The sequence below is a fragment of the Culex pipiens genome, chromosome 1 (genome assembly GCF_016801865.2).
Source record: "Culex pipiens pallens isolate TS chromosome 1, TS_CPP_V2, whole genome shotgun sequence".
NCBI classification, from domain to species: domain Eukaryota; kingdom Metazoa; phylum Arthropoda; class Insecta; order Diptera; family Culicidae; genus Culex; species Culex pipiens.
The window spans coordinates 35,408,770-35,426,073 of NC_068937.1; the positions used below are offsets into that span (position 1 = coordinate 35,408,770).

At 40.9% G+C, this 17,304-nt stretch overlaps 2 protein-coding genes across 2 annotated transcripts in view; one reads left to right on the forward strand and one right to left on the reverse strand.

Annotated features, from left to right (window-relative positions):
* The window catches only part of LOC120427023 (phosphoinositide 3-kinase regulatory subunit 4), a 13,183-nt gene extending 1,009 nt beyond the window's left edge, over positions 1-12,174 (reverse strand). Inside the window, exons 1-5 of the mRNA XM_039591843.2 lie at positions 11,940-12,174; positions 11,687-11,867; positions 10,711-11,626; positions 4,946-6,063; positions 1-905 (exon numbers count right to left, since the gene is read on the reverse strand). The exon at positions 1-905 is cut by the window's left edge and continues 621 nt beyond it. Of these exons, the coding sequence (XP_039447777.1) occupies positions 1-905; positions 4,946-6,063; positions 10,711-11,626; positions 11,687-11,867; positions 11,940-12,037 (3,218 nt within the window). The 5' untranslated portion in view covers positions 12,038-12,174. The remainder of the gene's footprint in view (positions 906-4,945; positions 6,064-10,710; positions 11,627-11,686; positions 11,868-11,939) is intronic.
* A 4,485-nt stretch (positions 12,175-16,659) lies between these two features.
* LOC120427029 (uncharacterized) lies at positions 16,660-17,101 on the forward strand. Its single transcript, XM_039591850.2, has 2 exons — positions 16,660-16,728; positions 16,802-17,101. The coding sequence occupies exons 1-2, from the start codon at positions 16,675-16,677 to the stop codon at positions 17,054-17,056; spliced, it is 309 nt and encodes a 102-aa protein (XP_039447784.1). The 5' UTR covers positions 16,660-16,674; the 3' UTR covers positions 17,057-17,101.
* Positions 17,102-17,304: the final 203 nt, after the last annotated feature.

Genomic DNA, 17,304 nt, shown 5'->3' on the forward strand with positions numbered 1-17,304 from the left:
TCAACCCGCGTACTGGAGTCCAGATGACGAGCCTGCTGCAGCGCCATCTTGCTCGAGTTGGTGTCGATCTTGAGCAGCAACAGGGCGCCATCTTTCCCCGCGATCGCCAACGACTGTCCGGCGTCGCAGGCCGCGATCGCGTGCAGCGGACTATTCGCGTGGTACGACTGCCTCGAGCGGTTGATCGACTGCTGCCCGTCCAGCTTGTTACAGTCCCACAACCTCACCGTCCCGTCAATCGAAGCACTGGCAAACAACGATCCGTATGGCTTCAACGTCGTCATCCTACTTACCGCCGCCTTGTGTTCATGCAAATGTGCCGCCAGCGTCCCGCTCATCTTCCACCCCACCGGCAGCGGCGAACTGGTCATCGTCGGATCCCGCAACTCCCGGTTCAACGCGTACGAAGCGTACCGCGTCTTCAACTTCCCCACCAAACCCTCAAACTCAACCCGACAATCCGCCCTCTTCTCCAGCAGTGCCGTCCGCTCCGGCATGCTGTACTCAACCAAGCTCGAAGTAGGCGTCGGTTGCGTTGGCGGAGCCAACGCCGTCACCGTCAGCACCGACCCCACCGAATCCGTCACGACCGGCGAGGTCGGCGACGGCGAGTGCGAATCCGCAAACATGTGCTGCCACTCCTGGGCCTGTGCGGCGTCCGACTCGGACTTGCGCTGCTTGACGGCGGCACTCTTGACCTCCAGCTTGCCGATCCGGTCGCAGAGCAGGACCTCCCGGATGGGGTCGGCCCGGGCGTCCAGCGTGATTCGCCCGTTGCTGTGCGGCCCGACGCGGGTCGTCTCGGCGAGTTTGTAGCGGTGCAGCTTGATCAGGTGGGCGCTCATCGAGAGCAGCTGGGCCTCAATCTGGTCGGTGAGGCCCTCGGTGGTGAGGCGGCGGAAGAGCTGCGGGGAGAGGAAATTTATCATGAGTTTTGTTCGGCAACACGCGAGCAATAAATATCTAAGCAACCTGGGCTGGACAATTATCACATATGCATGACGAAATTCAGTCTGCAACCCGCTAAGATTTTGCTAAGCAATAAATATCGCCCGTAGTCCATACCAGCAACCGCAAAATACAACAACAAAATTACGATCTGTTGGCCCTACTCAAAATTGCAGAAAGAAGAAGACAGACAAGCATCCATTTCATGCTTTCATGTCAGGGGGTAGCGAAGAAGACGCCATCTTGAAAGTTCAAAAAACAAACACTGACAATAAGTATTATACATATTACTATGGTTACACAAAGTGTGTTATCCTGGTTGCACTCAAAAGTCCCATGCAAATGTGTAAAAGCAAATTGGAAAATGTGTAATGCCGATTCTGAGTGTACGGGCGCACTGTTTTGTCGATCAAAAGAAAAAAAGCAAAAAAAGGTAAACAGTAAAATCACTTTTTTCGATATGAATTTTCAGCCAATATTGGGATGGAATCTACAAGAATATGATAGAATTAGCCATCAGCAACACAATTCACGTGTTTTTTTTCAGGAATTTATCGTTTAAATTGCGGAAAATTTGAAAATCAAAAACCCAAACAATGATTTGTTATGGGCTACCATTTGACAGCTAGTGCTTTTGTTGTGGGCTCTCATTTGACAACCGTGCTAATGTCGACTGCGTCAGTTTGCTTTGGTCGGAATAGGGTTGCCATCCCCCCGTTTCATGTCATCGAACATACGTGACGAAATTGACGGTTGCAACAAGTGGATAACCAAATAACCAAAATCACGTGAGCTTAATGAAGACTTCGAAGAAAACCCAGAGAATTGATTTCTATCCCTCTCCACTTGGCAAATCCTGACTCAAGGAAGTCTCTGTCTGTTTTCTTGCTGATAACGTGCTCATACGGAACGATCTGTGTATAAAAACTAGCGACAAGCTAGAACCCATCCGAATCACCGCATTTTTATTCCACCTAGAATTCTATTTTTGCCATTCAAAGATTCAACATTCTGCTAGCTGTCGCTTTCACTAAAGATAGCTATATTGGTCATTTTGCTCAATTTTGATCGCTAACTTCAAGCACTCGAACTCTGAGACGGCATTCATCGCCTTTTCTGGTAAACCCAGATCCCTCGCTGTAATCTTCAGGCTTCTATAAGCTAGAGGTACTTGGCCTTCCCGTTCGTGTTAGGGAAGCGCTCATTTGGCTTGCAAATTTGCTGAATGTTGAAAAACTTTTAAACACATTAAAGTGTTTCAACTGTAAAACTATTTCACCACTACAGTGTCATCCCGTTTTTAGCAACACCCAGTTTTGTCTACCGTAAACCGGGGTGACATTGATAGGATTTAAATGTATTTTTCAAATATAATTCAACTGGTAAGACTTTTCTCAACATTTATATTTTAAAAACATTGCTGGGGTAGGCTAATGTCCAAGTTCGTTTTTTAAAAAGATTATTTCAAGAACTGGAGTGATTTTGATTGTCAATGTTTTTCTTACAAAATTTAGCCTGAAAATTTGCAAATTGAAATGATCATAAGTTAGGATACTTTGAATGTTTCTAATCTAATCTAATCTAATCTAATCAGACCCTAGCGCAGCCAATCTTTCGAAGGGATCCTGGAGAGTGCCTTAGGTTAGATGACGCCTTGCACTCTTCTTGTCATTTATTAACATTTGTAGTGCGCCATTGCCATGGCTTGTCTAAAGGTTATTTTTATAAATTTTGAATGAACCTCGGTAATACTTTCTGGAGCTTGTTGGGGAGACTGTCCTGAGTCAGGGAAATTGTTTTTCAAAAAAATCTATCGGTAAAAATTGATTTTATCTCATTTTGAAGTTTTTATATTGAATATTTAAGCTAAAATCATGAAAAAATGTCAAAGAAATTGCTGAAATTTTGATGTTTTTTCAATTCATTTCATCAAAACATCAGTTTTGAGTACCCTAAACATTTCTTCAATATCCTAATATCATGGAAAAATGTATATCTTGGTCGTTAGTTTCGATAATAGCTGCAAAATAGGTTTTTTTCCCCCTTATTATTTAATTCTTCTGGAAACATCAACTTTATTCGTGTTTATCAATACTGTGCAATTTTTTCCCTTTTCTTCCTACTACTACTTCAAGTTTTTTTTGCAAAATCGTCAAAATTACCATTTTATGGCCCACCTTAACGCGGCAGGAACCACAACAAAAAAAGGAATAAAATAAAACTATTTTGGGTAGAGAATCTCGAAATTTTAAGCCGATCCGAGCACTTAAGGGTTTGGCCATGCCGTTTACGTAGAGATTGTTGTATTGGAACACCGTAAACCGTATTCGACAATACACTTAAGTCGCTTAGCAGAATTTGGTAAGATGTTCAAAAATTTGTCAACGTGTTTTTTTTCTACAAATAAAATAATATTAAAATCCAACTCAGGACTTTTGATTTGTCATCCTTGAATAACTTGAAGTAGTAGTAGGAAGAAAAGGGAATAAATATCACAGAATTTTTAAATTAACAGCTTTCTCTGCACTTAAATTGTTGTTTATTCTACAAATTTATTCTGGATTTTATTTGCTAAAAAACAAGTAAGCAGTTTTGATTAACACGAATAAAGTTGAAGTTTCCAGAAAAAAAAAATAACAAGGAGGAAAAAACCTATTTTGCAGCTATTATCGAAACTAACGACCAAGATATACATTTTTCCATGATATTAGGATATTGAAGAAATGTTTAGGGTACTCAAAACTGATGTTTTGATGAAATGAATTGAAAAAAACATCAAAATTTCAGCAATTTCTTTGATATTTTTTCATGATTATAGCTTAAATATTCAATATAAAAACTTCAAAATGAGATAAAATCAATTTTTACCGATAGATTTTTTTGAAAAACAGTTTCCCTGACTCGGGACAGTCCCCTCAACAAGCTCCAGAAAGAATTACCGAGGTTCATTCAAGTTTTATAAAAATAACCTTTAGACAAACCGTGATTGCATCGGAATGCATTGAAACACATCACAAGCGTTAATGCGGCCAGGCCTACTGCGTAAAGCCGATTCGCAGAGATGGCTCGTAATTGGGTTGAGTTTGAGCACTGAGTGTTCGAACAACAACACAATTCTGAGTCGACAGGTTTAGAATCATACTGACCCTGGTAGAAAAGTGTTCAAAGTACCTCAAGAAGAACTTTTGATCAAATTTTGAATGTTTTAAAAAGTTTGTTAAGGCCGTTGCAAATATTTTTCAAAGTTTATGTCGCATTGGGCCATTTTTGCTCAAGAGTGACACTCGCACTGGTGTATGGTAGAACATTGGTGACATTTCGCCACGTTTCGCCGAAACGGTTTTCCTGTCGGATTGTTTGTGTAAACAGACCGACGACGCGTCATTCATTGTGATTTTGTTTTTTGCGCCGCGTGAGTCTAGTTCGTGTTTTAAACGTATTTTTCTGAAAATGAAGGTTTTTAAGTTGATTTTTTGTTGATTTTCATTAAAAGGCATAAAGTTGTGAATATATTACACAGCAATTCTAGGTAGAAAAAAACCGCTTTTCTTTAGAATTTAGCAGGCTTGGTTCCCACAGAAACCGGGCCGGCTAAAAGAGTGCGAGAACTGGCCAGCCTTTTAAAAGTGTTCGTCGTGTGTATGTTCCCAAGGATCCGGCTTGACTGAGTTTTCCGTCAATGTATCGGAAAGAATTTGCCAAATGAATGTTGCAAACAACAGAGATGTACTCCCATGCAGCATTCAGAAATCAATGAGAGACAGACGGGATCAAACCTACGGATGAAAATAATCAAGAATTTTGTTCTTTCGAAATCAGGAGATCTAAAATCAGCGATCAAACCTCAAGAAACAAACTCGCTTTGATTATTAAAAAATGGGTTGACGGTGCGCTTGATTCCAGAGTTTGAAGCTTTCTCAGCTTCACGTCCTTAATTGAGAAGCAATCCATTTCAAGGAATGACTAAACATTTCTCAACGTGCTTCACTCTACTCACATTCTTCATCTGCGTCGTCATCTCACCGTACTGCGGAATGAACCCCTCGCTGCACTTGCTACGCGCCACCTTCCGCTCCCGAATCACCTCAATCAGCTGGTTGATGTCGTGACACTTGACCACGGCGTCATAAATATTCCTCGGAATCGGCGCCAACAAGCTGTCCATCAGCAGCTCCGGCTTCTCGACCTGTATCAGCGGACTGCGCAGGTGGTTCACGATCGACGGCATGATCTTACACTGAACGTCCAGCGCGCTCAGGATCCTGGCCGATGTCGATATCAACCCGCAGATTTCGTGCCGAATCCAGAGATTCGGATGGTTCAGGTAGCACGCGCACTCGGCGATAAACTCGATGATCCCAGGCTTCTGAATGAGCCCCAGTTCGATGAGCAGCGTGGTGGCGCGGATCGCTTTGGCGATCACAAACTCTTCCGGATCGGTTAGGCCCTGCTGGAGCAACGGGATCAACATGGGCGAGCAGTGCCACCCGACAAAGGCCGCCACCCCAACAATACAGTCGAAGAACGACCCGCGCAGACTCTTGTCCTCCTTGTCGTTCAGAAACGTGATCATGTGCGACAAAATCACGTCGTTCGCCTTCTGCCGCCCAAAGAACACGCACAACTTCGTTATCCCGGACTCCATCAGCATCTGCTTCACGATCGGCTGCCCGTCCGTAAGCAGCGACAACACCGACTGGTGCAACGTCTCGTGCAGCGCCCCAAGCTCACTCTCGTAGTGCGGCGGCGGATGGTTCTCCGAGCTGCAGCTGAACTGCGACTGCTCCAAAAACCCGACCGCCGTTTCCGCCAGCGTGGCGATGTTCTTCGCGTACGCAACCCGCACCATGATCGAGGAATCGGTCGCGAGCGGTGCGATCGCCGGCAGGATGTAGTCCGGGAAGATGTTGGCGTCGCTGCGCGGCAGGTTCCGCACCAGCCCCAAACAGTGCGTCAGGGTGTCCAGGGCGCACACGCGAACCCGCGGGCTGGCGTCCTGGGCCAGGCTCAGGATGTACGGCAGGATGCGGTCCAGGATGGCTTCGGAGGCGGTGTTTTCCGCGAGCGCCTGCAGGATCTCCAGCGTGGCCAGCTTGGAGGTGCAGAATTTGAGGCCTGGAAATGGAAACGGAAAATTGTTTTAAAAAACGTTAAAGCAACTAGCCACCACCTAGTTTTATTAAGGTTTTATGGTAGCATCCTGATTGCTTAAAAGCTTTATTTGGGCATTCACCGCAACCAATAAGCAAGAGCTAATTTGTAGGTTCTAACAAGGTTTTATGCCTCTGACATAAAACATGTTGACAATAAAAGCCAAATGGCTTTCAATAAGGTTTCATGAATGTATTAAGAGAGTCTCGAAAACCAGATGGTAATGCAATGCCAAACGGTTTTATTGCATGCTTCTTTAAAACCAAGGGTGTTGTAGCTGTCAAGTGCCATTAGTGCCACCGCAGCTGAATTTGAGTCACCAATTGCGAGAAATAGGCTTTCAAATTATTTTAATTACCTACAATATCTTATATTTATCATCGCCATTTTTGCAAACCATCATATTTATATCATTTAACAAGACCAAGACTTATTTTTTTTGCCAGAATAAAACCTTTTTTGGCATAAGACGTTTAAAGACATATGAAATGTCAATTGTCTCTAACTCCTAGCAAGGTGTTAACAAAGGTTTTTTAAAGACTTTAGTGAGGTTAGGAATCAGTTGTAAAACCTTGAACTCTTATGTAGGTTTTATAAATAGGCCTTAACAAAATTCTGTGGAGGTCCTTTTGGGTTTTAAGTGGGGTTTATCGAGGTTCTGGGGAGTTTTTTTTACGACTAAATGGTTTTAATATTGGTTTTGGCTGATGGGTTTATAGCGGTTGTAACAGCTTTGATAAAGCCTAAAATGTTACTTGGGTAACAGCCTAACTAACATACTAAAGTATCTTTATTTTTCTAGTGATTTGAATTCAACGACCTTTGTCGTGTTCAACATAAAGTCTAAAATGTCTGAACTATTCTGATTTTGACTCAGAAATTGATAGTTGACATCCAAAATATGATCTATTGCGATATAAGAGGCGATTTTATCTAGTCTCATTTGACCACCCCTGGCATCAGTCCGAAATATTCGAAAACGGTTCCGATGGCATGTCATAACTTTTCAATAAACTTTTCCTCGAACAAGCACAAAAACGCGACTTGAGTCTGCTGATGTTTAAAAACGAATCCCCGAGCAACTCGGTTTGACGGCTCGTCAACCTGGACTTGCTCTCCTCCTCCACTTCATTCGCTCGTACTTCGTCTTTCCAATCCCTCGGACGGATCGGAAACATCGTTGATGTATTGGTGTGAGCAGGTTTGACAGCTGTACTTGCTCGTTCGTGAGAGTGAGGTTCATCTTGACCAAATGAGCTTATTTTGGGGAGGGCTTTTTTATCAAATAAGTGTGAAATATTTCAGGAATACATTTAATTATTTTGTTGATTCCTGAAATATTTCAGCTAAACCTTAGTTGTATTGTTAATTTGATTTTGGTTAACCGCGGTGGATTTTCTTGAAATAATTCAAACTGTCAAAAATCCACCAAAGTATCTAGCACATTGATCACACAAAAAACTGTAGTAGAAAAGTATCCACCGGTAGATTTTTGACAGTTCGAAATATTTCAAGAAAATAACCCGCGGGTCACCAAATCAAATTAACAATGCAACTCTTGTTTCTTTTTTTACAACCAATATTTGTCCTTATTTTGGGCCTAGTACCTATTTTGGGTCTACCAAACCTGGTAGGAATCTGCCACTTGAGAATGTTACATGCAGTCATTATCTTCATTTTGGTAGACAAGGATCATTCACTTTTTCCTCCTAAATTAGAAATGAAGTAAAAAATATATCACTCTTCACATTTTTCTTGGCAAATCGCTAGGTGTCCATTAGGTCCAACATTTTCACCATTTTTGCTAACCGCTTGTTGACACTCAGCGTCACGGTTTTCATCGCTCAGCACATGAATGAGAGCCGTCCCCCGAATCTCCAACCACCGGCAATGTGTTTTTATTGGTGGGTTGCACAATCCCATTGCAAAAATAATCACTAAACTGCCACCAAATCAATAAAATAACTGATTAAAGTTGCTTCGTCCATATCGGAGAGAAATGGATATATTTTCGGTGCATTTGACAATTCTACAAACTGTGCCAGTGTGTGTGCGCTTCTCGAATGTTACAGTCATTCTTGTATATTACGGGCTTTCTGTTTGGCTACGTAATAAATGTTTAATTATGTTTAAACTCTTAAGTGAATTTTGTTCATGCTTATTATGCACGTAATGCAGGTGAAATCAATCATTCTAGTGTTGATTTGTGGCTTAAACAATGATATTTTTATCAAATATGTGATTAAGTACGAGCATTAACATTAACAAACCAACTTATTCATATAGTATAAGCTAGGTTGGTACGCTCTGCTTAGTAGGCCCAAAATAGGGACAAATACCCTAGATCATTTTGTACATTTTTGAGCCCTTCCAGACAATTGTAGAGCTTGTCAAAATGAACATTTTTGTTCTTTAAAAACGAATTTTGATCAATTCTATCAACGTTAAGAGCAAAAAACGATTTAAAAATGCTCATTATCAAATTGAGATTAAAATAGTTAAACGAAAAAGACTTTCGAGATATTTTCAGCAAATGTACTCTAGAATGTGTACTTTCAGATGCTTTCAAGAGCGAGGTCAAATTCCACCACCTTTTCAAGTTATTCACATTTCAAAATGGCGTCTTTTTCGTCGAATTTTGGCTTTAACTTTCGTTTAAAAGGTCCGACTTTCAAACTGAAAGATAAATTTTTGTTTTGATAAGCTCTACAAATGTCTAGAAGACACCAACTCGCTACGACATAGGTCTGAGTTGATAAATTCAAAAAACTCATTTTTTCATAAACACCTTAACCTAAATCACAAAAATTGCTCTAAAAACTTCCCATTTGAAGATAGAGCTTTGTGCTCTTGAGCAAAGTTGCTCAGAATGGTGTTCCCTACAACTTTTCTGAAGACACCAAAGCGCTATCTCGTCATCCCGCCAAAATAAAAATCCTGAACCACCCTAAAAATGACCCTGATCGTCGACACCAAAGCTCTAAATCTTAACGTGTGGCCGCTATCAATTTTGTCACGCTAGATTTCGGTTTCGGACCACTGTGGCAATGGACTCACAAAGCCGTACTTAGCATAGAACGAAGCTGGCAGAGTTCAATGGGCATCATCTTCAGGGGGAGTGTTGGAGTAGAAGATCGAAGCAAGCCATGAAATGTAACCGTTTCTGCACCTCATTACTGTTTTAAAAACCGTCAAATTAACTCACTACTTTAGTAACTCCAAACTAGTTTTGTTTAATTACAATGTATCGTCAGTTTATCCAGTTGTAAGGAAATAAGAATTAGCTAGATTGATCTTTTAAACTGGGATCGCGTACCGACTGTGTTAAAAAGGGTCCACGCAGCTCCACCATGAGCTTTGGCGATCCGAGCTCGCAAATATCCACTGACAGATTTTTGGAAACTTGATCCATCGATTCAAAAACGCGAAAAACCAATTGATGAAACAGAGTTCAGATTCACAAAAACAGAATAACTACAAAAATGCAAAAACATGAAACGAACTCACCAAACTTCAGCGATAAAGGTGACAGCGTCGTCGACTTTCTTGGGGCATTGTTTACCCTTTGCCGGTGCGTTAAAAGTTAAGAATTCTGGATAAGGTGACAGGGAAAAAACAAAGCGAAGCGGCATTTCTGGGGTCTCATGTGTGTGAGTGGCTAGTTGGCGAAAAGTTGTCAATCATCTTAACTACCCGCACATGAAAAAAAAATTAAATGAGCCTAGCAGCTTTGTTTGTCCTTACATTTACCACAAAGACCGTTCATTACATTTGATTCAAAACAAATCGATTGATTTCCGCCAACATTGCAACGAGTTGTTCACTAAGAGATGAACAAACAGTGTCGTGTGACTCTCGATAAAGAACTTACTGTGTCCACATTGAGCTGGTCAGTGACCGCTACAGGAGGTATCCTAGAATTGCACTCCAACAACGGTACGGCTTTCGAAAGAGCCTGCACCGTGTCTTCCGAATGCTCACGCACCGAACAAAAATAACCAGAACTAGGTATGTACTTGTGCAATGCAAAGCTACGTAATGGAAGTGGAATTTCATCCCACCCAGCGCACTTCATGTTGGTGGCCTGTGGGAGACTGCGGTGAATTGCCAGCAAATGCCTCGCTGAAGGAACAAGGAACGCACAGTACTAGCACAGTGAATTTAATTACCAAGAATGCAGCTCAAGTCAGCAAAAAACATGAAACCTTTAGCGGATTGCGAGTAGTTGTGTGACTGAGTGTCTTGAAGCAGTACCGACTTAAGCTTAGGATGCAATCAAAGAAATAAAAACAGTAGATGCTAAAACTCCTTATGATGTTCCAGGAAACCGCGAAGTGACTACGGGATCGATCTAAGGTGATACTCAAACCAACATAAGAACCGCGCATTCGCCATCAAAGTTAGGTTTCGTATCGAACTAGCCTAGAACATATATGTTTGATTGCACAGTTCTTCATGAAGAACTGAATTCATTGTTCATTATTCTATCCGATGTTACTGTTAAAATTAGATTGGACTGTCGGAGAGAGAGTGTAAGGCTTACGTCCGTAATAGAGCTAATCAAGCCATCAAATGTAAATTTTGTGAAAACGCTTGCCAAATCGAACTCACCCCGAATGCACGACGTCACCACCGCCGTAATCAGTATCAACCCATCGTTATCAAACAACTGCTTCGCCTTCTCCAAATTGATCGGTCCCATCTCCTCCGGTTTCCGCTGCTGTTGCCGCTCCTCGTCACCACCGTCCTTCCCGGTCACAATCTTCACGATCTGATCGATGTCCGAGTACAGCCGCTGGATCTTCTCGTCGGCAAACACGATCGGAATGGTGGAAAACATCTGCAGGTACGACTGCAGAAACGAGTAAAAGTACTCCGGAAACAGCTTGCCCCGCTCCTGGTCCAGATAGATCTCCGCCGACTTGCGCTGGCGCGGGTTCGGACTCAGCATCGACGCGAGCAGACTGCGCAACCGATCGTCCTCGATGCACTCGAGGTGTTTGTTCACGAGCTCGACTTCACCGCGCCGGTACGCCAGCAGCTGCGAGAACTCGAACGGGGCCGTTCCCTCGGTCCAAAGCTCGAGCAGGGCGCAACCCGCGGAGAAGATGTCCATTTCCGGCTGCAGATTGCCGGTATAGCAGGGCCCGTCCCCGACCAGCGGACCGTCCGGCTTCGATTCCCCGCTCGCCGACTTGACGAACCGTTCCGGCGCGATGTAGCACGTCCGGCGCCGGCTGGTGTCGAAGAAGAAGCTGTAATCGGCCGGGTTGTCCTCCGGCAGGTACGTCGGCTTGAACGAGGCAAAGTCCGACAGGAGAATCCAGTTCCACGCCGTGATCATGATGTTCTCCAGCTTGATGTCGCCGTGGCAGATCTTCTGCTTGTGGCACTGATGCATCGCGCACAGAATCTGGAACGTGATCCATTTCTTCTCGATGACGGTCAGAAAGGGCCGGGTCGAGACGCGGTCGTACAGGCTGTGCTTGACGTACTCGCGGATGATGAGGCAGGCGCGCTCCGTTGTCTGAAACCGTGTCAACCAAATTAATCTTAACTAGAACCATCTCTAAATTCTAATCCTTACCAGCACTCGCTGAAACGGCAAACAGTTGACCGCATTCGCCAGATTCTTCTTAATATACTCGATCTTGTCCAGGTGCTGCTCCAGCGGAAGTGACGGATCGTGCTTTACAAACACCTTGACCACCACCAGTCCCTCGTCGGATTTGGCCCGGGCCACCTTCAAAAACCGCGTACTGCCCATACTGAAAAAATAAACTCTCCGTCAACAACAGCTGCACCCACCCTAACAGCTTGCGCTGCACTTTTCCACCCACCTCGACTCGTACTGCAAGTCCGACTCGAACGATCCCGTAAGGTAGTGCTCGACGGGGAAAATCTGCGACGGAGCGACTCCCACCAGCTGGTTGCCCATTGTGGTCGAACGGGGGCGCGCAACTTTAAATAGCAATCGAAAACTTTTCACCGCAAATAAACGCAAATATGTTTAGGACTTGAAAATTTCGTGAAAATCACTGTCCTGTTTGTTGTTGTTTTGGAAGAAGTTTTCAGCTGACAGTGACAGCATTTGCGTTGTTCGCGCTGTCAAAACAAAGAGGCACTCGTGAGCGGTGAGAGGGGGCGCTCAGTCAGCTGATGCGAGCACTGGTTAGCAAAAATTTAGTTTGTACAGAAAATTTGCATAAAAAAGTTTTGATTTGTTGCATGATCGTTCATTTTATACTTTTCTATTCATTATAACTTTATAACAGTCTAATCACAAGCAAAGTTTGAGGAAAACAATGTGAGATTCGTAATCCATTCTGGCGCGTAATTTGCGCGCCAAAGGCACTCTCTCACTCAGTCTCAATGTAATCACATTTGAGAGAGTGAGTGTCATGACTTGCACGCAACATTGCATTCTCTTGACTCCATCTGATTTTCCTAACCTTCCGGCAGACAAATCTCATGGAAATTTTATTGGAATCGAATCTGCATCTGGAGGTAAATGTACTGGGGACTATTTTTTTTATGGAGAAGCATGGCATTTTATGTTCGATTGATATATCGACGTCGTCGTGCTATCTTGTAGCACCCGCCACTTCGACGTTCCGAGAAAAACCCGTTTTAATGTTTGACCTTGAATAAACAAAAACGAAAGTACGCAATGTAAACAATAACAAACACGTTTTGTTCGGCTGACCAATCTGTGCATTGTCCAGAAGTTTGGTTGTCGGTAGTCTAACTTGTACGTGCGTCAAACGCGTTCTGACCTGAAATCCCTTTGGCCAGTTGTCGCACTTACATCAATTTTCAGGGAGTGACAAGATAGCACGACAAGATTGAAACTACTTTCATATGTAAAGTGACAAAAATGCACGGAGTTTTTTCGGTTTTTGTTGAATATCTCAGGATTGAAAACGAATTTTGGGGTTCCGGATGGTCAAAAGGTGAGGCATCGTGAGCTGCACAGAATGGCGTTCTTAACTCAATTTGGCCCAAAATGCACGTACGACAAGTTAGCACGACGGCGACGAGTTGCTGAGATCGATGCCAACATTTCAAAAAGCATCATGTACACACCATCCTTTTTGAGAAAAACGCATTTGAATGTTGAGCATCCATTTTCAATTCCCATTTTAATATAAAAGCAAAATAAGATGTTCTAATGACAACAAACGATGAAAAACGTTGCTTTTATTGATACTTGATCATCCAAATTCAATAAAACATTATTTCCGTAAATTTATTTGAGAAAAAACAAACATAACTTCTTTTGAAATCACCAACGCCTATATCACCCTGCTGTCATTGAGGGGGACGCTTTGTTATGATTCGTTTTTCTTCGCCGAATGTACATGGCGCTTTTTTCAAGATGCTTTTTTTTCGTCACGAGGTTCATGTAGTCTTTTGTTTGACAGGTTGACAGGCTATATAAACAGGGACTGCTGATGGCAGAGATTTTGTTTTTGTTACTTTATTTAAAATCATTATTAAACAGACTTTACTGAAGTAACTTTTGCTCATTTTTGGTGGAGAGGTAGCTTATTAGGAGTACCGTCGAGATATCGACATTATAAATTTAAGGGTTGTTTGGATGAGTCTTATAAAACTTCAATTTTCCTGTTTCTTTTTCTTAAAGCCGCTGTATCTCAGCAACCATATTTTTTTTGTTAAAAAAAATAATTAAAAAAATCATCAAATTATTTTTTGGTGTACCTATTTTGTCTGAATAGCCCTCATCAATACCTACAACTTTGTCGAAGACACTAAATCAATCAATAAAATCATTGAGAAGTAACCGAATATTTACGTACCATTTTTGTATAAACAGCTGCCAAAATTGTATGGAGATTTGTATGGGTGAACCACACAAGTAACATTTTAGGCTTTATCAAAGCTGTCACAACCGCTATAAAACCTATCAGCCAAAACCAACATTAAAACCCCTTAGTCGTTACAAACTCCCCAGAACCTTGATAAACCCCACTTAAAACCCAAAAGGACCTCCGCAAAAGGTTGTTACGGTCTATTTATAAAACCTACATAGGAGTTCAAGGCTTTACAACTGAATCCTAACAACATCCTCAAAGCCTTGATAAAAACCTTTGTTAAAACCTAGTCAGGAGTTATGGAAAAATGACATTTCATACGTCTTCAAACGTCTTATGCCAAATAGGTTTTATTTTGGCAAAAATAAGTCTTCGTCTTGCCAAATTAAATTATGGAGCTGGTTGTCTAAAATGGCGATGATTAATAATAGATATTAGAGGTAATCCAAATAATTTGAAAGCTTATTTCTCACAATTGATGGCTCAAATTCATCTGCGGTTGAAATTTTATTGATAAATGAAGGGGAGATAGAGCCAAAAAATTCAACTCGCTTCATCAAAAATCAATATTTTGTAATCATAGTGTTTAATGTTAAAAAATATTTTATTGCAATTCTTTGAAAAAAATGTTCAAAATATTTTTAAACATCTATCGCTATATAAATCATACCAGAAATTCAGCATAAATGTGTGTTTTCATCAAATTTAAATCAAATTTTTCAGTTTTATATTTTTTCAATCAAGATGGCGGTCAATCATATTCAATCAGAGCACGCGTTTAGCGCCATTTTTATGCACTGCTATTTGGCCGCGATAAATGCTCTTTAAGGAGCTTATGGTTTTAAGTGAGCTTTTTACATGCCTAATGGCACTTGACAGCTACAACACCCTAGGTTTTAACAAAGCATGCGATAAAACCGTTTGGCATGGCATTGCCATCTGGTTTTCAAGCCTCTATTAAAACTTTCATAAAACCTTATTGAAAGCCAGTAGGCTTTTATTTCCACCCGGTTTTATGTCCGAGGCATAAAACCCTGTTAGAACCTATTAATTAGCTCTTGCTTATTGGTTGCGGTGAATGCCCAAATTAAACTATTAGGCAATCAAGATGCTACAATAAACCCTTAATAAAACTTGGTGGTGGCTAGTTGGTTTAAAAATGTTACTTGGGCAATGACACAAAATGGCTCAACAAAGTTCGATCCAAATAAAAAATACAAAAAATAAAATTGGTCAAATTCGGCCGATTTCATAGAGAATTGCTCAGTACACATTTGGAAAAAATCATGGTAATATTACAACTGAAAATGGATACATCTTTATGTGTTTGTTATATTGCGAATAAGAACAAATCTAAAAATAAGCTATTTTAAGTAATTTTAAGAGTATCAAAAGAAAAAAAAACATTTGAAAAAATTGCATTTGCGTATTTTTTTAAATGAATTTTTATTTGTTTGATTCCGATTGTTCAAAACATTAAAAAAATTAATTATATTTTATATGTACCTAAATAGTGCCAAGTTCACTTCTTAAAATAATCAAGAGGTAGGAAAAAGTATCTTAAATTTCTTATTTTGAGCATCGTTTCTACACACTTTTGTTGACTAAATGTAAGTTTTGCGTAAATTATATTTACAAAATATGGTTTCTGATAAGTGTTACACCCTATTTTTTTTAAATAATTGATACGTGTTACGTAAACAACAATGTAGTGAATTTTCTCATATTTATGTATATACCAATTTTAAAAATTATGTAATCAATTATTTTACTTTGAAATCAAAGAATACAATTTATGCTCTTTTGATATAAGTCGAGGCCTGTACCTCAGCAATAAAAGATTGGATCAAAAATGTTCAAAAATGAAAAAAAAAATAGAGATATTTCTCGCAATCGAGCCAAATTGACTTGACGCTAGTGCCAAAATTCTCAATGGGAATGTATGGCACGGGGCGAAGGCGCCAAATACCCATATTGACACTGAAAAATTTAGGGCGTCCCGCCGCGGGATTTGAACCGACGACCTTTGGATTGTAATTCCAGTGCGCGGTTCGATTAATCCACACGGGCGGTTCACAAGTACTTATTGATGGCAATTTTCAGGATAGGCATTTTTGACAGTTTCAAAAATTATCAATTTCAAAAATGCATAGCAATGCCAAAAACAAATTTGTCCAACATTATTGATCATAAGTAAAACAAGGTAGAAAGTTTTGAAATTTATTGGCATTTTCGGTAGATTAAATATATTTTCAAATGAGGTTTTTTTTAAATGTTATCATGTTTCTCTTGAATTTTTACCTAAGTTTTATCTTGTAATCTTATCAATACAAAGATTTAATTATGTACTTTCAAATCGACAGCCCAAATAAAAAATATATAAATTTTGAACGAACTTTCTGTAAAGCTTTTCGAAATTTTTAGTAGGCTTTTGCAGTTGGGAGTGTTTTGTATGATTTTTTACTGCATTATGTCTGTTTGTGTCAAACTACTGCGTGATATATTGAAGATACCTTTCTATCAGTAACAGAAATCGATCTGATATTCAAATGTATGAATAATAATGTTTGCCTTTTTAGTCTGAATGTATAACTCATTACTTTCGCTCCGGATGTTTGCTTTAGCCGTTTTATTATAAAAGCAGCAACTCATAGTGAATGCAAACCAATTAGATCTTTCTTAGTTGGAAGCTGACAACAAATCTTACAGTAATCCATGTTCTGATTGATATCAATCGTAAATGGTGCTCAAATTGATCATTTTTATTTTTCTGGCAGTCCTGGCATTCGTCAATGTGTGATGTGTCAATGTATGTAGATTTAAAGTGCAGTTTTTCTAATACTTTATTTAAATAACATTTACAATAGGCTGACCCAGCTCCACCTACACCGCCCCCCATAAATGATCTGATCGTTCAGTACGCGCAAAGGCTTCAGCAACAGTTGAACGACATAGTGAACATGTCGTCCGCCCCCGCACAGGTAAAGGAAGCGATTCGGCAGAAGTATTCCGGCCAACTGACGGATTGTCAGACAGCTGCCCAAGAAACGGACATTATGGGCTTTGTCCGTTGTACAACCCGTGTCATCGAAGAGGCTAACGTTGCTCTTTGGAGCTATTGATTGTTTTTTAAGGTTTGAAAATATACGACGAATAAATAAAGACCACATCACATGACATCTCAATCGCTGAATGATGTCTTGTTCCTTCTTCCCCAACCACAACCCGGGGTGGAAAGTTTAAGTTATTACGATGATTAATACGAGCAGATAAGACGGCAAACTAATTTTTGCTATCATCGTCGTGTTTTCCTCCCTGCCAACCTCGGAGTCCCGTACCAAAGCTTTTGACGACAAGCTCGCTAAGCCTG